This window comes from Helianthus annuus, chromosome 2, assembly GCF_002127325.2.
Source record: "Helianthus annuus cultivar XRQ/B chromosome 2, HanXRQr2.0-SUNRISE, whole genome shotgun sequence".
NCBI lineage: Eukaryota > Viridiplantae > Streptophyta > Magnoliopsida > Asterales > Asteraceae > Helianthus > Helianthus annuus.
In genome coordinates, this window is record NC_035434.2 from 46421909 (window position 1) to 46449326 (window position 27418).

General features: G+C 38.6%; 1 protein-coding gene across 1 annotated transcript; it reads right to left on the reverse strand.

Annotated features, from left to right (window-relative positions):
* Positions 1–6780: 6780 nt before the first annotated feature.
* LOC110920382 (probable disease resistance protein At4g33300) lies at positions 6781–10482 on the reverse strand. Its single transcript, XM_022164597.2, has 5 exons — positions 9603–10482; positions 9119–9516; positions 8676–9031; positions 8379–8584; positions 6781–7688 (listed from the first exon to the last, which is right to left on the reverse strand). Exons 1-5 carry the CDS (start codon positions 10282–10284, stop codon positions 6853–6855), a joined length of 2478 nt encoding a protein of 825 aa, XP_022020289.1. The 5' UTR covers positions 10285–10482; the 3' UTR covers positions 6781–6852.
* Positions 10483–27418: the final 16936 nt, after the last annotated feature.

A 27418-nucleotide genomic window follows, 5' to 3' on the forward strand; every position in this document is an offset into this window, starting at 1 on the left:
TGTGCATATTTTGACATCATAGGTTTAACAGAATTGGCTATTAAGGTAATTTTTGTGTGATATGTAGTTTCCACATGTGCATAGATTGTAATAATAAGTCAATATGCACATGTGCATATTGTGCAATAACATGTGAATAAGGTAGTTAATGTTGATGCAGATGCCATTGAATAAGGTATTTAGTTGTATTTTGGTGTTATGTATAGTTATGCACATGTATATTTAATGTTAGATTATGTTAATAAGGTAGTATTATGTGATATATATATATATATATATATATATATATATATATATATATATATATATATGCGCACATGTGCATAGCTTGACAAAATATGTTAATATGCACATGTGCATAATTTATCATAATAGGTTAGTAAGGTATCTAATGTTTATCCACATGTTCATTGTAGATAATCAATGGAAAAAAATCGAAAAAAGTAACATTTGTATTAAAGTCAAGAGATGAAGGGTCATCAAGAATGCCTGACGCAACACGGAAGACGAATATGCGAATGTTAAACAAAAAGGTTAGAAGTTGTTTATTTAGTATTAGGTTAACAAGACCATTTATGATGGTGTACATATGTATAGTTATGTACAAGTGCATATTTTACCATAATAGATTTGTTGATGATTAATGTTATATATGGTTAGTGATAATACGAATTTTGATTTGGTACAGGATAAGGTTTATTATTGAAGCAAGCCTGTTGATAAGGTCAGTAATGTTAATGCACATGTGCATAGTTATGCACATATGCATGTTTTGCTAGAGTAAGTTAATAAGTGTAGGCATATGGATGCAAATGTGCATAGTTATGTACATCTGCATACTTTGACAGAATCGGTTAATAAGGTCATTCATGCTGATGTACATGTGCATAATTTGCCATAATATGTTAATAAGGTCGTTTATGTTGATGCACATGTGCATAATGTACATGGTGATGATAAAGTTAATGTTAACGCACATATTAATTGATAATTCATGTTTATTGATCCTATTTTTTTATCTTATTTTGTTTCGTTTATTATTGTAGATTAACAATGGAAGAAATCGAAGAAATTAACTTTTTTTAAACCAAGGGATGAAAGGTCAAATAAAATGCCAAATGGACTGGAATATGATTACGCGATGGTTAAACAAAAAGGTAAAAAAGGTTGATTAATTTTTGATGGTTCAGTTGGGAGTTTATGCACATGAGCATCCCTTTATGAAATTCATGTTAAATGATATCATTTATGTAAACGCATTAAATATATCGTGCAGGTGCGCAATAAGAAATAAACACAAAAGGGCGGGCAAGTAATCGAACTCGTGATGAAACATCAAAAAAAAAAGGAGGCGATGGAGTGCGTGCGGTAAAGAACAAGAAGTTGGCAAGATCAACGGTAACGGCGGACGGTTGATACTGATGACCATATGGTTGTATTCATATTCAACATACGGTATCCAATATAGCGTGCCATTAGGTGTAGAATGTAAAATACTTGTAATTGTTCTTGTAGTATAGAAAGTACAACACTTGTAATTGTTCATATACACATAAAAAGTAAAACATATAACATTCTAATTAATAAGGTATGTGGCTTGTGTACGCACTTTTTCAACATTTATTCGATGATGATTAATGTTGGTGATGTGATGCACATGTGCATAACATTATGTACTGATGGTTAACAGTTTATTTGTATTTGTGATGATCATGGATTGTTAGCAACATAATGCAAATGTGCATGATTATGTAATATATGAAAATAAAAGTAATGACTGTAAAAAATAACCGTTATTTGTTTAATGTTTATTAGTGATGAGTGTTGGGTGTTAATAATGTGATGCATATGTGCATAATTATGTATTGTTGGTTAACAGTTTATTTTTGTGATGATTACGGATGGTTGGCAACATAATGCACATGTGCAAGATTACGAGATGTATGAAAATACAAGTAATTTATGTAATAAACTAATTGTTTGTTTAATGTTCAATGATAAAAAAAATGGTTAATAATTAAACATGGATTATGGGGTATTGGCACAACATGTGCATTATTATGGTATGATTGTAAATAAATGTGATTTATTTGATAAGAGAATAATGAAGCATGTAATAGTAAACTATGAAACGCACTTTAAGGGATATAATAACGAATCATGTGAGTGTAAACTACGAAACACGTATAAATGTATAATGCCTTTAATCTCAAAAAGTATGAATTGCAACCGTTGTTAATTTAAATTTATAGATGTTGTTGCGGTTGATGTTGAGGTGGTATCACAGGAGATTGAGTGTTCAAAAACGATGGCATTGTCTGCTTATACACAAGGGTCAAAAACTCGAACCAACCATCAATTACTCAGACAACCCACAGGGTGAAAATGACCTGCATGTCCACAAGTTATTTTTTGCATCTTTCAATAAGATATTCAATACATTCAGGTGATGAACACTTTAATGACGATTCCATTATATATAGGCACCTCACAAAGCGATGATTCTCAAGCTCAAAAGAAATGATCTTCCCAGCCGTTGTAAAATTACAAATTAAAGCCTTGAAAAGAAACTTGGAAATCTTAGCTGAAAAAAAAAAACAGAAAAGAAAACGATCGAAAGCAAATTAAAGCAATAGGGGATCATCTATCCATAGATTCATAACATCATTTCTTTCTACCACTCCTCTTTTTATTCTTCATGCCCTTCCCTTTTTTGTATGTTACTTCCTGAGTGTTACAACCTGCACTTTGATTCTCGACTACAACTAGATCGTCACCTGTTTCATTGACATGATTTTTCACCTCACTTGTTTGTTCAACCTTAGTTGTGCTGCTGCACTCTGCATACACTACCATATTTCCTTTGCTCTTTTTCCTGCCTTCAACGCCTGGTGTTTTTTGCTCTGTCTTTGTCGGTAACCTGCGTTTGACGCCTTTCCATGCTAACATAATGGCTTTAGGTGTAGCCCAGCCGTTCCAGGTCATTACAAAGCCACTCGACAGGTCCCCGCTTGTGACACACAAATCCTCTCTAACGGTTTTAACATTAAAAGTCGACTTATTTTCCGAGTGCCAACCCCACCCATATTGACCCGTCTTCATTCCGGTGTCGCTCAGCAGTGCCAAAAGCTGCATAAACTCCACCCATGCCTCCCCGGTTGTCGACTTGTTCTTCCATTTGCAATCCCACATAGTCACCTCCCCTATTTTTTGTAGTTGTCCGCCACCCAAGACCTTTTGTTTGCTGCCATTTTGCACATAATTGGATAGTTATCCATAAGGCACTTGTTCATAATCCATACATTAACGACATAGTCTAATTTTCAACATAATGTACATGTGCATATAATTTAATACAATATCACTTGCAATCAACATAATGCACATGTGCATATAATTTAATACAACATCATTTACAATAAATATAATGCACATGTGCATATCATTTATTACAATATCATTTACAAAGTATATACATCATTTACAGTCAACATAATACCTTTTAGTCACAAATCGAATGAATTGCAACTCTTGATGTTCTGAATTTGTAGGTGTATTGTGACTGTCAGCTCTATTATCGGCAGATGGACCAACAATGTCACCAACAATGTTCGCATCAGATGTATGAGGAGGATTATCAGAGAATGTATGAGGAAGAACATCAGATGTAAATGGTGATGTAGAGGATGCCGTAAACATCGTTTCCGGCTGCCACCGCCATGAAATCCGGTGAGTTACGTGATTGTCGTCGGCCGCCGTCTTAAACACCGTGCCAACTGCAACCACCGTGAAATACGTGAACACCGACTATATATATGCGGTGAAAACCACCGTGCACGACTCTTCGCCATCGTGTAACCGCCGTGAATGCCTCTCAGCCGACCGTGGAGACCATGAACTGGTGAACTTCTTGGTGAACTACTAAAACCCTAAAATGGAGACATCAGGGACATAAGGAAAAAAGAACGCGTGTTTTTTTGTATAAAGATAATATAATTACAAAAATGTCATGTGTTCACACTGGTTCTCGCGGTTCTCGCAATAAAGGGTGGTTCCTAACGGATCTTTATCATATATATATATATATATATATATATATATATATATTAAATGTTTGGGCCCTTGAGGATTTGGGCCTTGGACCGTCACCCACCCCGCACCACTTCCGGGTCGGCCTTGCTTGACATTGAGGTATTTTTTGCCTTTTTGGTGGCTATATCTAGACCAACAAGGTATCTGGTTCCCAATCTAACCGATTGACCTGGTTTTAAAAGCATTTGTTAAAAGTATTATGCTATATACTATTAATATTATCTTTCCACTTATAAAATAATTTTAATTGTATATATAAAACTCTTTGAATAAAGAACTAGAAAGGTAAATTTAATAGTCTTGAAACTAAAAAGGTAAATTTAATAGTCTTGTCGCATGATAATTAATTGTCAATAAAAAAGTTATATATTGTCAAAGAAAGTTATATTTTGTCAAAAAAAAGTTATATATTTATTGAGGATATTATTGACTTGCATGTTGCCATCATTCAAGACCACACTTGGGGCCAAAACCATGTAACGCGTTTATTTTCAGCGTTCACACATGATATTTGAATTCTGGATTTAACATTATAACGCGTTGGAGGGGACTGTCCTGATTGCAGTGACGTAGCTTTTAAGGGACCGGGGTGCATCCGTCCCCCGAATGTTTCGGTTAGAGGTGTAACATTTTGGTTTTTTCGTTCGAAAATTTTAAAGTTATATAAGTCTGTCTCCGTCAATTATTTTGACTAAAATTTCCCTGCCCCTACTAAGTTTATTGTCAAAAATATTTATACATATTTTCGTATTAAGTTAAAAAAAATATGAACGGGCTCAACTTTAAGTAAAGTTTGTTACTACTTTATATATAAATCAAAGTTGAGGGTTCGTTTTTATCTTAAAGGTATTAAAGGTACTTACCATTTATGTTAAAGATTGTTGGGCTGAGTTGTAATTTTTCGTCTAGGTACTTAACATTTATCTCTCACCATTATAAATATTTGGTCTTTAATTTTGTTGAACAATATATAGCAAGAGCGCCTCATTTGAATGAATGAAGATTATGTAGTATCATTTGGAGTTATTATTGTTTGACCCGATTCGACCCGAACATATAACCCGAAATATAGTGATAAGGAAAAAAAAATTGGTCCCGTGACCCCCCCACCCACCCACCCACCCATACAAACCATATTTAAAAGTATATTTTAATATAAAAGTGGAGCGTGAGGTGGAGGTTTGTGTAGGTTTGAGTAGGGGTGTGCACGGTTCGGTTCGGTTTGGGTAAAATCAAAACCGAAACTGAAATGTCGGTTTTTGGCTTTTTTAAAACCGTTCGGTTTCGGTTTTTTCGGTTTTATGCCGGTTCGGTTTCTCGGTTATTTCGGTTTTTAGAACAAAATTATGTAAGATTCAAAAAAAATTAAAGTATGATTTAAATACAAGTATCTTTATTGCATGTTTATAGTTAAGTTATTATAGTTAACTTCTTTAATTAATATTGTTTACATAAACTAACCTTCTAATCTATTTTTATGTTTCTATAAAGTTTTTATTAAGACATTTTCTTTTATAATAATTTGAAGATCATTTAATTTTTATATAAAATTTTGTTATTTCTTGTAGGTAATAAGTAGATCACTTTAATTATAAATAAACATGTAATGTTTTTTTTTTATTATTATAAACACTTAACATTCAAGAATAAAATTAATAATTTCTATTAGCTTTTTGTTAAACATTTAAACAACTTAAACTTAAAAATATATGGATTGTAATTTATCGGTTCGGTTCGGTTTTTTTTTCGGTTATTGAAAATGGTTATCCAAGAACTGAACCGAAATTTTCGGTTATTAAAAATCTGAAAACCGAACCGTCGGTTTTCGTTTCGGTTCGGTTTTGTCGGTTATTTCGGTTACGGTTCAGTTATTTCAGTTTTCTGCTCACCCCTAGGTTTGAGGATGAAGGAAAAATGAAAATTTTAAGGCAGGTATCCGAAATGATGTAGGGTGCTGAGGTGTAGGGTCTAAAAACAAACTCAAGTTTAGCGTTGAAGATGCTCTTAGATTCATAATTTTGATTTCAAAACAATATTGTATTATATTTAACAAATACATAATAATGTCCAAAATTTACAACTCTTTCACCGGATCGAAACCTTCATCTCTACAAGATTACGTGTTGAAAATATAATGAGCGATCTAGGGTTAAAAATCGCAAATAAATTACTTGCTGATGGCTAATAGCGAGAGATCAAAGACGACTGACAGAGGCATCAGCCATTTACGGTTAGAACTTCGCAAACTGGTTATCTGATGAGTGCTAGTGACGAGTAGCGAGAGATCAGAGACGAACGAACGGTGGGGTGTGAGGGATTTAGGGTTTTGGTTTGGTGTACCGCGTATCGAATGTCTAGGCTTCTGGAAATAATTTGGTAAATGGGACGGGTTGGGTCATTAACAAACCTACAAGCAGACGTAGCTACAAAATTAACCGGTTAAACCGATTTTTTTAAAGTCTATATCCGATAATTAAGATTCTGATTTCATTAAACTACAATACCTTTTTTTTTTGAACGGCAAATTTGGATCACTGACGGACCACTGGAGTATCATCGTGCCACCAGCAGAACCACCAAAAAAAAAAAAAAAAAAATCTACCTAACCTAACACACCTAAGAAATCATCCTTGAAAAACATCATTTCCTTGAATTTCGTCTTTGTGTAATTATGTGCCAAGAAACAACTTTATTTCTCCATTAATTTCATATATTTATCTATCTAATATTTACAAAAGTATTAAAAAATAACAAAAATATTTACTCTATAAGCCAATCTAGATCAAAGCATTGTTCTACAACTTGAACACACAAACCAGGCAATTCTTTCTCCATTTCTTTCCAATGCCATGAAACCTCTTCATCACAAATAACCCGTCTCAACGATCTCAAGCCCGATACGGACTTTGGTAAGTTCTTGATTTGCGGGCATTCCCGCATAACGATTTCTTTTAAATTGAAACAACCACCAATCTCTTCATTAAGACAATGAAGATTAACACATTGAGATACATCAATGTGCTCCAACCATATAAGATTTTTAACCCCAACAGGAAGCGTTTTCAGCTTTGGACACGCGTAAACTCTCAAGATTTGTAAAAAAAGTAGCTTCCCGAAATCACATGGGAGTTCTTCAAGGCTTTCGCAGTTGGTGATGCTTAGACTCTTTAGGGTTTTCACCCTGCAAAGGCTTGAGGGTAATTTCGTCATTTCAATGCAGTGGTCCATTGCGAGCTCATTAAGACGAGGGAATAAATGAGAGAGGTCAAGTTCTGATTCCTCGTCTTTGAGATTTATCTTGCAAAGAAGTAACGATAACTTACGAAGGTTTGTGAGGGGTAATATGGTCTTTTTGGGTAATTGCGGGATCGAAACTTTTTCAAACCAGAGGCTTCTTAAGCTTGTTAAGTTACCTAAGACCGATAAGTTGTGAATTTCGGCGGTTTTTGTGCTGTAATTGATCAACACTAGAGCTCTAAGCTTAGGCATGTTTTCTATAAATTGTGGCAACAAATATTCAGTGGAGTCAAAATTTAAGATTAAGACTTCAGCTTTAGGAAACTCCATTTTTGGCCAATCCATTTCTCTCATTTCACCTACATATAATTTAAAATTCATGATTTATATAACTCAGAATTCATGATATATGATAAAATATAGCTCAAAGTTCCTGATTTGTGATATATATAACTCAAAATTCATGATTTATGTACTCAAGATTCATGATTTATGATAAATATAACTAAAAATTTACAATAAATATAACTAGAATTCCATGATTTACGAAAAATATAACTAAAAATCCATGATTTATGATTAAAAAAACAAAATCTATGACTTATGAAAAATATATCTCAAAATTCCTGATTTATGATAAGTATAACTAAAAATTCATGATTTACAATTAAAAAAATAACCAAAATCCATGATATATGATAAATATAACTCAAAATCCATGATTTAAAATACAACTAAAAATCCATGATTTATAATAAAAAAAAAAAAAAATTAACCAAAATCCATGATTTATGACAAATATAACTAAAAATCCATGATTGATGATCAAAAAGATTAACCAAAATCCATGATTTATGATAAATACAACTCAAAATCCATGATTTATGATAAACATAATTAAAAATCCATGATTTATAATTTAAAAAAAAATTAACAAAAATCCATGATTTATGAGAGATAACATAACTTAAAAACAATGATTTATGATAAAAAAAGAAATAACTCAAAATTCATGATTTACTATAGTGATTGAATGAAATAAAATTTACCGGTATGAACAGAGACAATTCTTGCAAGAAAGGGCTCATCAACATCCCTCTCCCATTCTTTAGGAACTCCGTTTTCTCTTCGAGCCATAACCAACCGCTTTCTATGATTTACACTCTCGAAACTACTCATATGAATCGCAAGATCTCTTAACACATCGTGTTGACAAACCGATATCTCATAGTAGCTACTATACCTATCTCCAGCCCTAAAACATTTCAACACAAAAACTAAAATAAAATTTAAATTTTTTTTTTAATAAATCAAAAAAAAAATTAAGATTTAACATTTTAACATACCTTGAATCTTTCACAAGTGTGAGAAGATTCTTGCTTGAGAGCTCATCAAGAATGGCGTAACCTTCTTCTTCATCGATGTCGTGAAGCTCGGTCCATACGTTGATTAGAACATCTAAAGGGATCTTTTTGTCTTCTGGGAAAGATCCCAAATCCAGAAAACAATTTCTTACCTTTTCGGAAAGGTAATCGATGCTTAGTCTCATTCGGTTGAGTAATTCGGCTTCGTGGGAGTCGTTGATTGGTTGCGCTCGTGATAAACGCTTATTCGCACCGCTCCAGTACTTTTCGGGCTGGTCTCGTAGTGAAGCCCCGATCACTTTCAGCGCCAATGGAAGCCCTTTACATTTCTCAACAATCTATTAAACATTAAAACGGAAGAACTTATTAATTTACTGCATCGTAATTTACCGATTTGTTTGAAAGATACGATGTGATATGATTACCTGTTTGATTAGATTCTCATCCGTACCGGGAGGTATTGATGGTCTTCCGAACGCAGTGTGACAGAACAGTGACACTGCATCGTCTTCCCCGAGTAACTCCAACTCATAACTCGAGTTTAAAACTGACGGAGGAAACTTAATACGCGAAACGACTAGTGTTTTACAACCAGGGACTTTGAATATCAGTTGCTGGAGAACTTGAAGCGACCAAACATCATCCAAAACCACAAGAACAGGTGTCTCTGTCTTCAAATTACTGTATCCCGTCCACTGCGGTGTGATATCCGAACACCCATTCAATTCACTATCCGCAAGAAACCCACGAATCTTTCGTCTTAGTTCTTCCATATTCGGAGACTGCGACACCGTTAGGAACAAAATCCTGTTGTTAAAATAACCTGAAACCCACACAGACATTTCATCGAACACTTGGTATGCAACATAAAAAGTACACAAAAACAGTATCACAGCTTAACAAACTTACTTCTTACTTCATCGTCTCTACAAATCTCTCTAACCAAAGTAGTTTTCCCACTCCCACCAATCCCATTAACCCCAAAAACCCACTGAGACATTTCATCAAACACCTGATCTTCAAATATCATATCTTTAACTTTTCTTATCCCCAACTCAATTCCCACTTTCACCAACTCATTTTCACACATCCCATCATCAAAATCAACCTTCTCCACCATTTGGTCCATTTCCTCGTCAATCTTCAACAACCCAAGTCGCTGTTCAAGCCGATGAGCCGACCCATCAAGCCGATCAAACCGTTCAGTTGTTTCGAACCTCACATGATGCAAATCAGCCAAAACATGAGCTTGTAACGGACCCTGAACAAACCTCGATATCTTCTTCTCAACTTTATCCATTTTTCTTGCTAACTGGAGGTTCTTGTACATGTTCCAGCGGCTGGAATTGAGGGCTTTGAGGGCGAGTTCGTGGGCTTCTTGTAAGACTATGGAGATTTTGTCGAGTTGGTGTTGACGGGTTTGGGTTAATTCGACGCCGGAGTATTTGATTTCGGTTATGATTGGTAACAGTTGGTTGACGGTGAGGATGAGTTGTTGGGCGCTTGGTTTGCATAAACACGCTTTTCGGGTTATTGTTATTAGCAATTTGAGTAGCTCGGTGGCGATTTCTCCGGCGAACAAGTCTGCCATTGTTGTTGCAGAGAGAGGATGGTACGATGATGAAGAAGTAGAAGAAGATGATGATGACGAAGTGGAGGTTTGTATTTAAAATATGGTTTGTAATTGTGGGTTTAGTTTCTTCTTCTTCTTTTTTTTTTTTTTGTCTTTTTTTTTTTTTTGTAATTGTTTTAGTTATTTGATTATCACAATTGGGTTTGTCCATGTGTGTATATGAGAAGGTGAAGATTTGGTTTCATTTTCTTAACAAGTGGAGTGAATTTTGTCGCTTCTTGTGTGGAAAATCAGTGGTTTTGTGGTAACGACACTCGGTTTAGCAAACGAAAGTAAAAAAACTCAAATAACAAAGTCAAGATATGCGAAAAAAATATCAGAAAACGTGTTTTACATAAATCGAAAACCATAAAAACAAATGTTGATATCAGGTGTGATGTTGTTCGGTCAGAGTTAGCTCGGTTCGCCATGGCACTAGTATGGTATTGGGACTCGTTGTAGCTTTCGATACCAAAAATACACCCTGTTTTGAATACAACTCTAGAGTAGTGGTGTGCAAAAACCGAATTAACCGACAAAACCGAACCAAATAAAAAACCGGTGGGTCGGTTAATGATTTTTTTGAAAACCAAAATTAGCGGGTCGGTTATGGCTATCATTTTTCCATACCCACCATAACCGAACCGAACCGACATGTAATAAATCTTTGTAGGATTTAGGACTTTTCACCAATTTTTGATATTTGATGTTTTTGACTCAAGATTTTTAGTACTTATGGGTTTTTCATATTATTTTGTGGTTTTGGTTGAATATTTATTTGAATTTATGGAATGTATCATATCACTTTATTTCAATATTCACTTTATTTGAATATTCGATAATAATTGGTATTGATATTATAGATTATATGTATTTTTTAATACTATGTAATATACTAATATATACAAATATGCAATAACAATTTATTTCATGTTAAACAATTAAGCCATTTTTAGCTAAGCTAAACACACGGTTAACCACCAATAACTGACGCGCTATAACCATCAAAACCGAATACCCATAACCACCATAACCGATCGGTTATGGTTATCCATTAACCGACATCGTGGTTATGGTTTTTGGTCAAAACTGACTCTTGCACACCCCTACTCTTGAGTATAGAGTAAAGTACACGGAGACTTCCTATGGTTTTTCAATTTCGGATTTGATCATTAGCTTTCCAAAAATACGCGGATGACCTATGTGGTTTGCACTTTGTAACGCATTTAGTCCCCAATATTTGCCAAAAGTACATACATGGCCCTTGTGTTTTGCACTTTGTAACACATTTTTTTTCTAACTTGGACCTAAAACCTTTAGATTTGTTGGTTAAGGACTAAATACGTTACAAGTGCAAACCACAGAGATCATCCGTATACTTTTGGAAAGCTAAGGACCAAATCCAAAACTATGGAAAACCAGGGATTGTCCGTGAAGTTTACTCTACAATTTTGTTTCTACAATGTTCGGTCATAAGCGGTTCGTTTCATCACGGCATTAATATGGTACCGACATTCGCTATAACTTATGATACCAAAAAACACTACATTTTAAATACAACTTTCTTTTTAACAAAACATATACTAGAATATTTTATTGACGTTTTGATTTATTAGATGTTTCAATATTTTTCTATCTACTCCTTGATGTATTTCTCCTAAATTATATTATAAATCGAAAACGATTTGGTTTAGCGCGCCGCACATTCAATTCATGTTTCATCTCTAAACACATGTACATGCAATTTCATTATTATTCTCAATGGCACTATTGTAATTCAAATTCAAAATGCAATTAATCTACTACACGAGAGCATACCTAAATTGTATATAAGATTAATAAGGTTGTTATCCCTCTTTGGTTGTGTCATTTATGTTATGTCTGGAATACCCTAATGAACTAAAAAGACTAAGAAAAAATTAGAGAAAATTGCCCGGATAGTCCCTGTAGTTTCGCCTTTTTCACCTATAGTCCCCAACTTTCTAAAATTATCTGAATAGTCCCCAAGTTTTCATTTTTTGTTCCCGGATAGTCCCTGGGTCTAACTTCAGTTTGTTTTCTATGTTAAGAGGGTGTGAAATGACAAAAATACCCTTTCCTTAAAAGGTCAAACCATAGGGACTATCCGGGCATTTTCTTCATATTTATTTATAAAACCCCACCACCACACTTTATCTTCAACCTCCACCACCATCACCCTCCTCCACCCTCCACCATCACCGCCACAGGGTGTGAAATGACAAAAAATAAGTCACCGCCGCCCCGCAGATGGCGGCGCCGCTGTCGCCGTCGTTCCTCTTTCCTCGATGCGCTCTCTCTCTCTCTATCTCTCCTCACAACACAGCCAAACATCATCACTTTCACTCTCCTCCCTCTCGATTACTACATACAGACAACCAAAAACATAAAATCCTCACTTGCCTTCTCCTTCCTCTCGACTGATACCCGCAAAACCATTGGAGCCAGACACCGGCCGATGATCGGTAGCTCCCCACTCCGACGAAAGAAAAGGGAGCGTCACACGCGGCGGCGGTGCGGCGACAGAACCAGAACAGGAAGAAAGGGAGACGAGAGAGAGACTGGAGATCGGAGACGCAGAAGGAACGGCGGAGACGCCGGCTTGCCAGCAACTGCTCATCGAAGGCGGGTTACTGGTCTCCTCCGACGAGCTTCCGAGTGGTTGAAGATGATGTGATATTGAAGGTGGTTGATTCGTTCATGTTCAAATCGGGTCAGACTTCAGGTATGGTTCAGCAGATTCATGTTCAGGCTCGGGTCAGAGGTGGGATATCTCGGGTTTACTCGGTAACCGAATGATGAAGATGAAGGTGAGATGTGAAGTAGTGAAAGAGACTGTGCAGCCATGGAGGATCGAACAAAACCCTAGGGGATTCTGGTGTTTTATCCTGTTCGGTATAGTGAAAGAGATTAAAAGAAGACAATGTGACTGGATTTTGTTTTGTTGTTTTGAGAGAAAATACAGATTGTTAGTGCGTGAGATTCTAGAAAACCTTTGAATTGGGCCACACACTCAAATAGCGATGTAGTTTTGAGGTCGGTTCGGGGCGGCGATGACTTATTTTTTGTCATTTCCCACCCTGTGGCGGTGATGGTGGAGGGTGGAGGAGGGTGATGGTGGGTGGAGGTTGAAGATGAAGTGTGGTGGTGGGGTTTTATAAATAAAAATGAAGAAGATGTCCGGATAGTCCCTATGGTTTGGCTTTTTAAGGAAATGGTATTTTTGTCATTTCACACCCTCTTAATGGAGAAAACAAACTGAAGTTAGACCCAGGGACTATCTGGGAACAAAAAAAATGAAAACTTAGGGACTATTCAGGTAATTTTAGAAAGTTGGGGACTATAGATGAAAAAAGGCGAAACCACAGGAACTATCCGGGCATTTTTCTCAAAAAATTATTTGATTAGAAGTATTATTATTTTTAGTAAGCCATGAACTAAAAAGACCAAGAAAAATTAATTAATTAGAAGTAAGGGTAGTCTAAATGTACCCCCTCTTATTACTTTTTATACCCCCGTTACCATAAAATTACATTAAAACTTATAATATTTACCTCCTGTTCAAATCATCATTTAAAAAAAATATTCTTTTTGTTACAAAACAAATTCAAAAGTGTAAAAAAAAGATTACAAACGTTTTTTAAATATTTATTTTTTAATTTTTATTTAAATCATATTTTTTAAAGTTTTCATATATTGTTTCTAAAGACACCTTCTCAAATAATATTTTGATTATGTTTTTTTATTGAACATCTTTACAAATAAATAATAATATTTTTCTTATAAAAATAATAAAAAAAGTTTTGAACTTTCTTTTTGAAAAAAGTCTATATTATATTTTTTTCTCGTGTAGTTTGTATTTTAAAGGTCTTACTTTTATAATTTTTAATACTTTAGATGTATTTATAAAATAATTAACAATTTTTATTTATCAAAAAAGTAAAAAGTTTTTCTTTTAAAATAGCGTTTACAGCCTTAGCACATATCAATCATTCAAACCATCTATGTAAGTGAACAAATAAACAATAGGTACTAAAATTATTTTATCAAACAATAAATTAACAACCTATATAAATTCATATTTAATTAGTGTAAAGAGTATGTTATAAACAAGTTAAAACCAGTTAAAGACTTCAATTCGACATAGTTTCGGTACAATACTCGACAAATACAACGCAATAAACAACTATCTACGAGCATTTTCTTCTGAAGACGCTTTCTAGAGGGCGTCGCTGACGGCCAACTAGGGCGTCTGTGACAACTCGTATTTCAAACCTCTTATTGTACTTTGTTTATGTGATTATGTGAACTTGTGGATTAATTGAAATGTTATGTGGTTATGATATGTGCATGTATGTATGTAATTGGACTACACAAAACGAACCGACCGCACAACACTCGTCCAATCACATAAGCCCATTTGGGCCGTGTTTCTTGTATCCGAAACCAAGGGCAGCCCAAGGGAGGGTTCGGCCCACCCTTTTTATACGTATGCACATATCCAACTTAGGGGTTTGTTTCTCATAGCTTGCAAAAACACAACACACACACCAAACCCTACACTCTCTCTCCTCTTGAAGTCGACGGCATCACAACCCCTTTTTCGAAGCTTTTGGATTCGGATCATCGTTATTCTACTTTAACCGGTTAGTGTTTACTATCGTTGGCATAGTTCAAGATGTTCCGATTGTTATGATTTCAGGTTAATTGATATTGTGATTGTTATGATCTCGTATGATGGTAGGGTTCCTGTTAATGAAATAGTTAATGTTAGAACTTCATGAGATTTAGTACAAAACGACTTATTAGAATGTTAATTTGATAATGGATGAAACAAGGTGTGTTGATATGTTAATCGAACCGAACTTGTGTCAATCGGGTGTGATATGCCTATATTGGAATGATTATTATGCTGGTAGGATGCATGCTAGTAATCAGGTTCGTGAGTCGTGTTGATGATTATGATCGATGTTTATGTTTAGAATATGATTAGGGTTCATATGAATTAATGAAGATTTGCTTGGTTTGATCGAGATCATGCATGATTGAAACTGTTAGAACCGGACTATAACAAGAACAGTGCTCAGCGATCCACAACGACGCTTCGCTCCACGTGCAAGACTCAACATTCTAGGTGATATGGTATATGTTTTATTGCCTACTTGCTAGATTACATAGAACTTTGCTCATGGTATGCTTAGATACACATAACCACTACTGCTTGAAAACACTTGTGTGCTTACTCTCTTCTGTCATCGCACTTTTCGCGAACCTCTCTCACATATGTTCCCTTTGATATGAAGATCATGATTGGACGCGTTAACATGACTCAAGCCCAGTTGACGACTCTGATTAACGAACAAGTTGCTGCGGCACTTGCAGCGGCACAAGCAGGAGGTCAACACGCTCAGCTACCTGCATGCACGTTCAAAACTTTCATGGACTGTCGTCCTAGCACTTTCAGTGGCACAGAAGGAGCAGTTGGACTCCTCCACTGGTTCGAGAAGCTCGAGTCAGTCTTCGAAATGTGTGAATGCCCTGAGGCACGACAGGGTGAAGTATGCCACTGGTACTCTCGAAGGCATCGCGCTGACTTGGTGGAATGCGCAAGTTCAGATGTTGGGGTTGGCGGCTGCTAATGCCACCCCATGGAACGATTTCAAGGAACTGATCAAGCGGGAATACTGTACTCGTGATGACATCCACAAGTTGGAGGTGGAGTTCTTTAACCTGAAGATGACAGGGTCAGAGATTGAGGCGTATACGAAAAGGTCAAACGAGCTGGCCATCTTGTGTCTAACTATGGTGGACCCTCCTATCAAGCGTATTGAGTTGTATCTCAAAGGGCTAGCACCAGAAATTCAAAGTCATGTGACATCGGCCAACCTTGATAATATCCAGGATATTACACGTCTTGCTCATCGCCTCACGGACCAGGCAGTGGAACAGAACAGGTTGCCTAAACGTATCAGTGCTACTACTACCACTACCACTACTGCTACTCCCAGTGACAACAAGCGAAAATGGGATGGGGATTCCAGCAAGGGTTCAGCTACAGCTCAGTCCCAGGCACAGCAGCGAAAGACTGATAACTACCAGAGCCCTGTCAGCAATCTTCTGGTAGTCAAAGGCAGGGTGGATATCGAGGAAATCACCCAAGGTGCAACAATTGTAACAGACACCACAGTGGCCAGTGCAATAAGGGTCGTTGTCAGAGGTGTCTCAAGATGGGTCATGAGGCCAAGGATTGCAGGAGCCCATGACCTGCAACTCAGGATCGTCAACAGCAGCAGCAAGCACCACAGAATCAGCAACAGGGCAACAAGGGATGCTTTCATTGTGGCGCTGAAGGTCACTTTAAGAGACAATGCCCCCAGTTAAACCGAAACCAGAACAACAATAATCAGGGCAATGGGAACAACAACGGGGGAAATAACAATGATAACAACGGCGCTAGGGGTCGAGCATTTGTGCTGGGTCAGGGCGATGCAAGGAATGATCCAAACGTAGTGATGGGTAAGTTCCTTCTCGACGACTTTTATGTTTCTGTATTATTTGATTCAGGTGCGGATACCAGTTATGTGTCTTTAAAAGTTAGTCAAATGCTTAAACGTACACCAACACCTTTAAACACCAAGAATGTTGTAGAGTTAGCTAATGGTAAGAGTTTAGAAGCCACGCACATAGTCAAGGGTTGTAACATCGTTTTAGCTGGTCAGACCTTTTCTATCGATCTTATCCCTATAGTTCTGGGTAGTTTCGACATCGTTATCGGGATAGATTGGTTATCTCAACAACAAGCAGAGATCCTATGCAAGGAGAAGATTGTTCGTATTCCCCGTTCTGGCAAAGAACCTCTCGAAGTTCAAGGCGACAAGAGTGGTGCCGTGGTTGGCATCATCTCTTTCCTGAAGGCCCAGAAGTGTTTACGAAAGGGCCACACTGCCATTTTGGCACTCGTTACTGACGCGTCGACGAAGGAGAAGAGATTAGAGGATATCCCAGTTGTACGTGATTTTCCTCAAGTGTTTCCTGAAGATTTACCTGGGCTACCGCCTCATCGCCAGGTCGAATTCCAGATCGAGCTAGCTCCAGGAGCAGCACCAATAGCTCGTGCACCGTATCGCTTAGCCCCATCAGAATTGGAATAACTATCCAAACAACTGCAAGAACTCTTGGATAAGGGTTTCATTCGTCCTAGCTCTTCGCCTTGGGGAGCTCCAGTGCTATTTGTGAAAAAGAAAGATGGTACCTTCAGGATGTGCATCGACTACCGTGAGCTTAACAAGGTGACCGTGAAGAATCGCTATCCTCTTCCACGCATCGACGACCTGTTCGACCAATTGCAAGGGTCGAGCTATTATTCGAAGATAGATCTGAGGTCAGGCTACCATCAACTGAGAGTCCGGGATGAGGACGTCTCCAAAACAGCATTTAGAACTCGCTACGGCCACTACGAATTTCTAGTTATGCCATTCGGGTTAACAAACGCGCCTGCGGTCTTCATGGATCTTATGAACAGAGTGTGCAAGCCATACCTGGACAAGTTTGTGATTATATTCATCGGCGACATCCTGATCTATTCTAAGAGTCAGGAGGAACATGAGTAGCATTTACGACTCATTTTGAAACTACTTCGAGCGGAACAGTTGTATGCAAAGTTCTCGAAATGCGACTTCTGGCTTCGTGAAGTCCATTTTCTAAGCCACGTGGTAAACAAGGACGGGATTCATGTGGATCCATCCAAGGTAGACTGGATTAAAAACTGGCCTGCACCGCGTACACCGACGGAAATTCGCCAATTCTTGGGTTTGGCAGGGTACTACAGAAGGTTTATTAAAGACTTCTCGAAGATTGCGCAGCCGCTTACGCTACTGACACAGAAGGGTGTCACCTACCGTTGGGGTAGTACTCAGGAAACCGCTTTTCAGCACTTAAAAGATAGGCTCTGCAGCGCGCCTATCCTTTCCTTGCCAGAGGGCACGGACGATTTTGTGGTCTATTGCGACACATCCATTCAAGGTCTTGGATGTGTGTTAATGCAACGTGACAAGGTCATTGCTTATGCGTCACGACAACTTAAGGTACACGAACGAAACTATATTACGCACGATTTAGAGCTGGGAGCTGTTGTTTTCGCGCTTAAGATATGGCGACATTATCTGTACGGTACCAAGTGCACCATCTACACCGATCACAGGAGTCTCGAGCATATCTTCAAGCAAAAGGAATTGAACATGCGTCAACGACGATGGGTCGAGTTACTGAACGATTACGAATGTGCCATCAAGTACCATCCGGGCAAAGCCAACGTGGTGGCCGATGCCCTCAGTCGAAAAGATACTACACCTAGGCGTGTACGAGCGTTGCAACTCACTATTCAGTCTAGTCTTCCTTCCCAGATACGAGATGCTCAGGTATAAGCATTGAAACCAGAAAACGTCAGGGCTGAAGCCTTACGCGGTTCAAGGCAACGATTAGAACAAAAGGAAGACGACGCTTACTACGTAATAGGACGCATCTGGGTCCCACTTTATGGCAACTTACGCAAGCTTGTAATGGATGAAGCACATAAGTCTCGCTACTCGGTACATCCTGGTTCGGATAAGATGTACCACGACCTTAGAACTACGTATTGGTGGCCTAGCATGAAGGCCCACATAGCAACTTACGTTAGCAAGTGTTTGACTTGTGCGAGGGTCAAGATGGAATATCAGAAACCATCAGGCCTACTCCAACAACCAAGGATACCACAATGGAAATGGGAGGAAATTTCCATGGATTTTGTTACTGGCCTGCCTAGATCTCAACGAGGTAACGATACCATTTGGGTTATCGTGGACCGACTCACAAATTCTGCACACTTCTTAGCTATCAAGGAAACAGACAAGTTCTCCACTCTAGCAGACGTATATCTCAAGGAAGTTGTCTCAAGGCACGGGGTGCCGACCTCTATTATCTCATATCGTGATGCACGTTTTACTTCAGAACTGTGGCAAGCGATGCACAAATCTTTTGGCTCTCGATTAGACATGAGCACGGCTTATCACCCTCAGACGGATGGGCAGTCTGAGCGCACTATTCAAACCCTCGAAGACATGCTTAGGGCATGTGTGATTGATTTTGGCAACAGCTGGGAAAAGCATCTGCCATTAGTAGAATTTTCGTATAATAACAGCTACCACACCAGCATTCAAGCTGCTCCATTTGAGGCATTGTACGGGCGTAAATGCCGATCACCTCTTTGTTGGGCAGAGGTGGGTGATAGTCAAATCACTGGTCCAGAACTTGTGGTAGACGCAACAGAAAGGATTGCTCAGATACGGCAACGAATGGCGGTGGCTCGTGACCGTCAGAAAAGCTACGCTGATAAGCGCAGGAAACCACTCGAGTTCCAGGTTGGGGATCGAGTGCTACTTAAAGTCTCACCCTGGAAGGGTGTAGTCCGTTTTGGCAAACGAGGCAAGCTCAATCCGCGGTATGTCGGACCGTTCGAAATCATAGAAAGAATAGGCAAAGTTTCCTACAAACTAAACCTACAAGCAGAACTCGGTGCAGTTCACAACGTTTTCCACGTGTCGATCTGAAGAAGTGTCTATCAGATGAGACCCTTATAGTTCCTTTGAAGGAGCTCACTATCGACGAACAGTTGCGATTCGTCGAGGAACCTGTTGAAATCACGGACCGGGATGTTAAGGTCCTCAAGCACACCAGAATACCTCTTGTTCGAGTTCGTTGGAACTCCCGTCGTGGCCCAGAGTTCACCTGGGAACGCGAAGACTAAATGAAGCAAAAGTATCCCCAATTGTTCGCAAACAGTACAACCACTACTGAGGCTGAAGCTACTGCGGAATTTCGGGACGAAATTCCAAACCCACGGGGGGAGGATGTGACACCCCAGGAAAACCAGGAAAACCATGCAACTTAACTAGCTTCCTCAGTGAGTACGTACCAAATTTCGGGACGAAATTTCTTTCAACTTGGGGATAATGTGACAACTCGTATTTCAAACCTCTATTGTACTTTGTTTATGTGATTATGTGAACTTGTGGATTAATTGAAATGTTATGTGGTTATGATATGTGCATGTATGTATGTAATTGGACTACACAAAACGAACCGACCGCACAACACTCGTCCAATTGCACAAGCCCATTTGGGCTGTGTTTCTTGTATCCGAAACCAAGGGCAGCCCAAGGGAGGGTTCGGCCCACCCTCTTTATACGTATGCACATATCCAACTTAGGGGTTTGTTTCTCATAGCTTGCAAAAACACAACACACACACACACCAAACCCTACGCTCTCTCTCTCTCTCCTCTTGAAGTCGACGGCATCACAACCCCTCTTTCGAAGCTTTTGGATTCGGATCATCGTTATTCTACTTTAACCGGTTAGTGTTTACTATCGTTGGCATAGTTCAAGATGTTCCGATTGTTATGATTTCAGGTTAATTGATATTGTGATTGTTATGATCTCGTATGATGGTAGGGTTCCTGTTAATGAAATAGTTAATGTTAGAACTTCATGAGATTTAGTACAAAAAGACTTATTAGAATGTTAATTTGATAATGGACGAAACAAGGTGTGTTGATATGTTAATCGAACCGAACTTGTGTCAATCGGGTGTGATATGCCTATATTGGAATGATTATTGTGCTGGTAGGATGCATGCTAGTAATCAGGTTCGTGAGCCGTGTTGATGATTATGATCGATGTTTATGTTTAGAATATGATTAGGGTTCATATGAATTAATGAATATTTGCTTGGTTTGATCGAGATCATGCATGATTGAAACTGTTAGCATTGATTGATTGAATGGAAATTTGGAAACTTTTGAATGATTGTAACCGAATAGCATAATATCCGGATAAGTAAAACGAATCGCACAAGCCTCTCGGTCGCACAAGATCAGGTCACACAAGACCAGACCTGATCGCACAAGACCAATCGCACAACACAATCGCACAAGCTAAGTACAACCGTCTAGGCTCAGGGTACTGTTTAGTGATGCATGATCGCACAAGACCTTGTGGATCGCACAAGACAGTGCAGATCGCACAAGGCTTGGGCCACACACATACTGTTGGACCTTGTTATGTTGATTTGGGCCTTAAAGCCAAAAACCTAGTTGCACAAGATAAACCTCAATCGCACAAGGTTATTTGAATCGTACAAGCTCTAAAGAGCCGCACATGGTCACTGTTTGTCGTCGTTTGGGCCATGCACATTTATGTTTGGGCTTTAACTATTTGGGCCGGATTTATGTTGGATCGCACAACATGTTGTGGATCGCACAAGGCTGTGCTGGACGCACAACATGTTGGGCCGGGTATCTTTGGGCTTTAACGGGTGAATCGCATAAGGTTGCTGGACTTGTGCGAGCCCAATCCTTTGATTCGCACAAGCATGAATATATTATGTGTTTGACTGTTAACGGGTTACCATGATCAATACGTGTGCATAACCTGTTAATTCCGTGAAAACTTATGTGCATTAATTGAAAACAAAACCTGACTTGTATGGTAACCATGTTAGGACGTGGTTGACCACTTATAACTCAAGTAACCTTTCTGTGTATCTGCCGAGCAAACCAAGGTGAGTTCACACTTCCAAGGCATGGGATTCCCGATGGGTTGGGAATGGAATTGATCGCTATGATAGACTTGTAAGTTCGCCACAACTAGACTACTTACCACTGTCCTCGGGTTGTGAAGGGCACTTACGTAAAACCTACGTAAACTCATGCATACTACTGTCCTCGGGTTAAGAAGGACACTTACGTAAAATCTACATAAATCTCACACGTACCACTGTCCTCGGGTTAAGAAGGGCACTTACGTAAAACCTACGTAAACCTCGTATGTACCTCTGTTCTCGGATTGGGAAGAACACTTACGTAAAACCTACGTAAACTCATACTGGTACAACTAGTCTAGTGCATATGACATGGGAAGCCCCCACTAACTGAACATACATTCGGCTTAGTTAATAACACATAGTTATGCAACGAACTTACTATTACTGATACGAACTCATTGACTGAACAATCAACTGTGAACTCGCTCAACTAGTTGTTGACTCTCTGCTATATGCCTTGCAGGTCAATAGGTATTCGTGGAGCTTGCACTGGGAGGCGCAGTCGTTGTGGACATCGATCGTGGATGCCATGTTAAACATTTATGACATTTCAAACTTATTACTTATGTTGGGTTTTACATTATTGCTTCCGCTACACACTTGATTATGTTTTGGTTTTTGAACACCTTTCGTATTGATGAATGATTTTTACTTATTACCTATAATGTTCAATATGATTGTTGGCTTGATCCTGGTCATGTCACACCTCCATGCGGTGATACTCCGCGTGTGGATTTTGGGGGTGTGACAGCGTCGACGACTAGCTCTCTAAAACCTATTTTTCTGATTTCATCGTTTCGTGTTCTCGTTTGATCCTGTTCGCTCCCCGATGCTTCGTAAAGTTACCGAATAGCTCTTTAAACTCTGTTAGATTTGTAAAACACAATTCTAATAAAAAATAGGTCATCGAAACCAAAAGTCATGTAAAAGCATAAACTTAATTACGAATAATTATCGGTTTTCAACCACACATCAGATACCCACTTCAAGTCGTTCCAAAATTAAAAAAAAACATTTTAAAATATTAAAAATAATAAATATAAGGCATTTAAAATACAATCTAGATGAGGAAAAAAAATATAGTGTAGACTTTTTTTAAAAATAAAATTCAAAACTTTTTTATTATTGTTGTTATATGAAAAACGTTAATTTGTAAAGATGTTCAATAAAAGAAAACATAATCAAAATACTATTTGGGAAAGTGTAAATAATATATGAAAACATTTTAAAAAAATATGGTTTTTTAATAAACATAAAAAAACAAACAATTTAAAAAAAACATCTATAATATATTTTTACTCTTTTGAATTTGTTTTGTAACAAAAAAATAATACTTTAAAACAAATATGACTTGTTTGTGGGGGTAAATATGATAAGTTTAAATGTGATTTTATAAAGACGGGGTATAAAAAATAAAAAGAGAGGGTGCATTTAAAAGCGAAGCGTAGTTCACTAAAAACTAAATAAAGTATCAAAAAGATGGACACACTTCTAAAAGAAAGAATAAATTAAATAATGACGAACCCACATCGGTCAAAGAAATTAAATAATGGAGTGGGAGACGGGATAGAGGAGCAAATCGGTTGTTTAATTAGAAACTTTAGGAGTAACATGCAAGTAATCCTTCCCATTTGTGGCCTAATAACATGAGGTTTGGGTTTTTAAAGAGAGACCTAAGTTTAATTCTCACTTGCGTCATATATGGTGAATATAGGCAATAAAGTATTTGAACTAGGTCTTGGTGAGGTTGTTAGTTCGATTCCCGAGTCCACCCGAGTTTTTGTCCCACCATGTATTACGCCAGAGAGTTCTGCACTTGTGGTAGCACAACGATTGTAAAATTGTAGCCGGCGATATGGTTTTCCGGGGAAACGCCTAGAAAACGTCAAACTCTGAAGTTAGTGTAGGCTCGGTTAAGACAACATAGCCTGGTTAGAGTGGGCCAAAATGAGGCTTTTCAATTTGGGAGTATGATAACCTTATACATAAAGTTAGCCGTTCAAAAAAAAAAAAAAAAAAAAAAAAGATGTAACATGTAAGTGAAGAAGATAACCACTCCGACAACCCCAACGAGCAACTACACAGAGTCTAGATTGTCCTTGTGCATATTGGTTGGGGGTCTCAGCGAGAGAGCTTAGGGTGTAAGGAGTGGTTAAACACTCTCAAGTGGCAAACTAAAAAATCAACCAATCAGAGTGCGCCATGTCAATCAGTGAAAAGTGTTTAAACTTTACTGAAAAGTGTTGGCAATGGTTTAGACACTTGCTGAAGTGGTAAACTTTTTTTTTTTTTTAAAAAAAAAGGAAAAGGGTGTGATTGGTTGAGAGATTGCATGGACCCCACCCCGCCACACACACACACACTCTTCACCGCATCGACAACCCACCACCGATTTGGTAAAGTTTGAGCGGTAAACTAGTGCTGGTGGTGGTGTTTACTGAGTGGTAAACTCACTTTGCCGACTCCCACACCGGATACCCTTAGGTTTACCCTCATCCCATATATTCTCTTCAAATTCTACTATTAGTTCTTATATAAGTGAGAATTAATAAACCAGGCGATTATATCTAGTGGAGACGGATATGATCGGGTGGTTTTGCTAATGACACGATGATACTCCAGTGGTCATCAGTGATCCGAATTTGTTGTTCAAAGAAAAAAATTAACTGGGCAATTTTGTTTAAGAAATATTTTTTAATTAAAAAAAATAACACTAGACAACCTTAACAATTCACCCTCATCAACGTTTAGACTATATATTGCAGTCTCCTATTTGACTCGGCTGAACTGTTATTACCTTTTGATCGTCGGTTTAGAAGGTCAAGGTAGTGTTTGTTATGCGGGAATTAGAGGTGGAATAGAATGGATGATTATGAGGGAATGAAGAAAAGGATGTTTGGTTGGTCAATAGAATGGAATCACCCATTCCAAAAGACATTCCATTCCCTCAAAATCATTCCTTCCACCCCCATGTTTTTTCTCCATTCCATCCCCTCTTGCACCATTCATCAACAACACCACAACACACCACCTTTGCCAAAACCCACCACCACCACCACCCACCACCGAGGCCATCGACGCCACCCGCCATCACCTCACCCCGACAGCCACCACCGCCGCCCACTCGCCACCGTTATCACCCATAACCATGACCAACCGCCAACGCCACTCGCCGCCACCACCCACCACCATCGTCGACACCACCACCACCGTCACCACCAACCGTCGTCGCCGCCACCACCCACCGCCACCTCTGCTGCCACCCACCACCACCACCAACAACCACCTTGCCGCCACCACCACTCGTCGTCACTGCCGCACCGCCACTCGCCGCCACCACCACCAGTCCACCACCCATCGCCGCCGCCGACACCCACCACCGCCACCTATAACCACCCACAATTACTACCACTAACCACCACCACCACCAAACACCACTTATTTTATTACTCCGTTTTTCTTGCCTACCGAACACTACACAATTATAATTCATTCCATTCACACATGGTAACCAAACAATACATGGAATGGTAATGGTCCATTGCATTCCCTCGTCCATTCCATTACCTCGTACATTCCATTCCTTCATCCATTCCATTACCCCATACCAAACAGACCCCAAGTACTTACTAGTTTATCTATTTTGATTGACTCCATTAGTTGTCTTGGTGAAAATGTGATTTGCCAACTTTTGGAAACACCGGCATTTCATTAAGTATTTGTATTGATCGACTGTAAGGCTAAGGGGCATTGGGGTGTGGGATAAAGCCCCTAGGAGCTTTATCAGAACACGTTAGCGTCATTCAGGATCCACATCAGCCAGGGGACTTTATCACGCCTTCTCTTAACTTGCAGGGAGTTAGATAACGCCCCCTATTAAACAAAATTAAAAAAAAAATTGTTATTGGATGAAATGATGTGGGCCGCACCTGCCCTCTCCCTTCTTCCTCTTTACCATGGTTAAGCCCCGTCAATGACGCCCCGGTTTAACTAGCAGGGTGTGGTTGGTGGCGCCGATGGAGGACGCTACCCTACGCCTAAATCATTGAGTAAAAGAAAATGTGTAAGCTGACATATAACATGATATGAACTTTTTCAAAAGTTGATGCCACCACCCACCGCCACCTCTGCTGCCACCCACCACCACCACTAACAACCATCTTGCCGCCACCATCACTCGTCGTCACTACCGCACCGCCACTCGCTGCCACCGCCACCAGTCCACCACCCATCGCCGCCACCGACACCCACCACCGCCACCTATAACCACCCACAATTACTACCACTAACCACCACCACCACCATTCACCACTTATTTTATTACTCCGTTTTTCTTGCCTACCGAACACTACACAATTATAATTCATTCCATTCACACATGGTAACCAAACAATACATGGAATGGTAATGGTCCATTGCATTCCCTCGTCCATTCCATTACCTCGTACATTCCATTCCTTCATCCATTCCATTACCCCATACCAAACAGACCCCAAGTACTTACTAGTTTATCTATGTTGATTGACTCCATTAGTTGTCTTGGTGAAAATGTGATTTGCCAACTTTTGGAAACACCGGCATTTCATTAAGTATTTGTATTGATCGACTGTAAGGCTATGGGGCATTGGGGTGTGGGATAAAGCCCCTAGGAGCTTTATCAGAACACGTTAGCGTCATCCAGGATCCACATCAGCCAGGGGACTTTATCACGCCTTCTCTTAACTTGCAGGGAGTTAGATAACGCCCCCTATTAAACAAAATTAAAAAAAAAATTGTTATTGGATGAAATGATGTGGGCCGCACCTGCCCTCTCCCTTCTTCCTCTTTACCATGGTAAAGCCCCGTCAATGACGCCCCGGTTTAACTAGCAGGGTGTGGTTGGTGGCGCCGATGGAGGACGCTACCCTACGCCTAAATCATTGAGTAAAAGAAAATGTGTAAGCTGACATATAACATGATATGAACTTTTTCAAAAGTTGATGTCACTAAGTTTTACACTATCAATATACATTTATCGTAATAAATAATTTCTATAAGACTATAACTTGCGAACTTTATCATCAAATCTATGCTTAACATATTTCATTTAAACTAGGATTACGATCCGCCGCAATGCGGCGGGGATTCTTTATTTACAATTAAGTCGATCTACGACCCACACGTTATGTTAAATCTGTCAAACGGGGTAAAAATAAACGATGTAAAAACGTTTACCCACACACGCACGTTGCGTCGTGTTAACTCACAAAATTTAGAACGAAACGTAAAAACGTTAAGCCAAAGACGCATGCTGTGATGTGTTAAGTCACAAAATTTAGAACCATGCATAGAGCGCAAAATTTGCGGAAAATGAAAACTATAAAGGACCAAAGTTGAAAGTAAAAAAAGTTATGAGGATAAATTGTAAAAGATAAAAAGTTTTGGGTTAAAAGTAAAAAAACAAATAGTTTTAGGT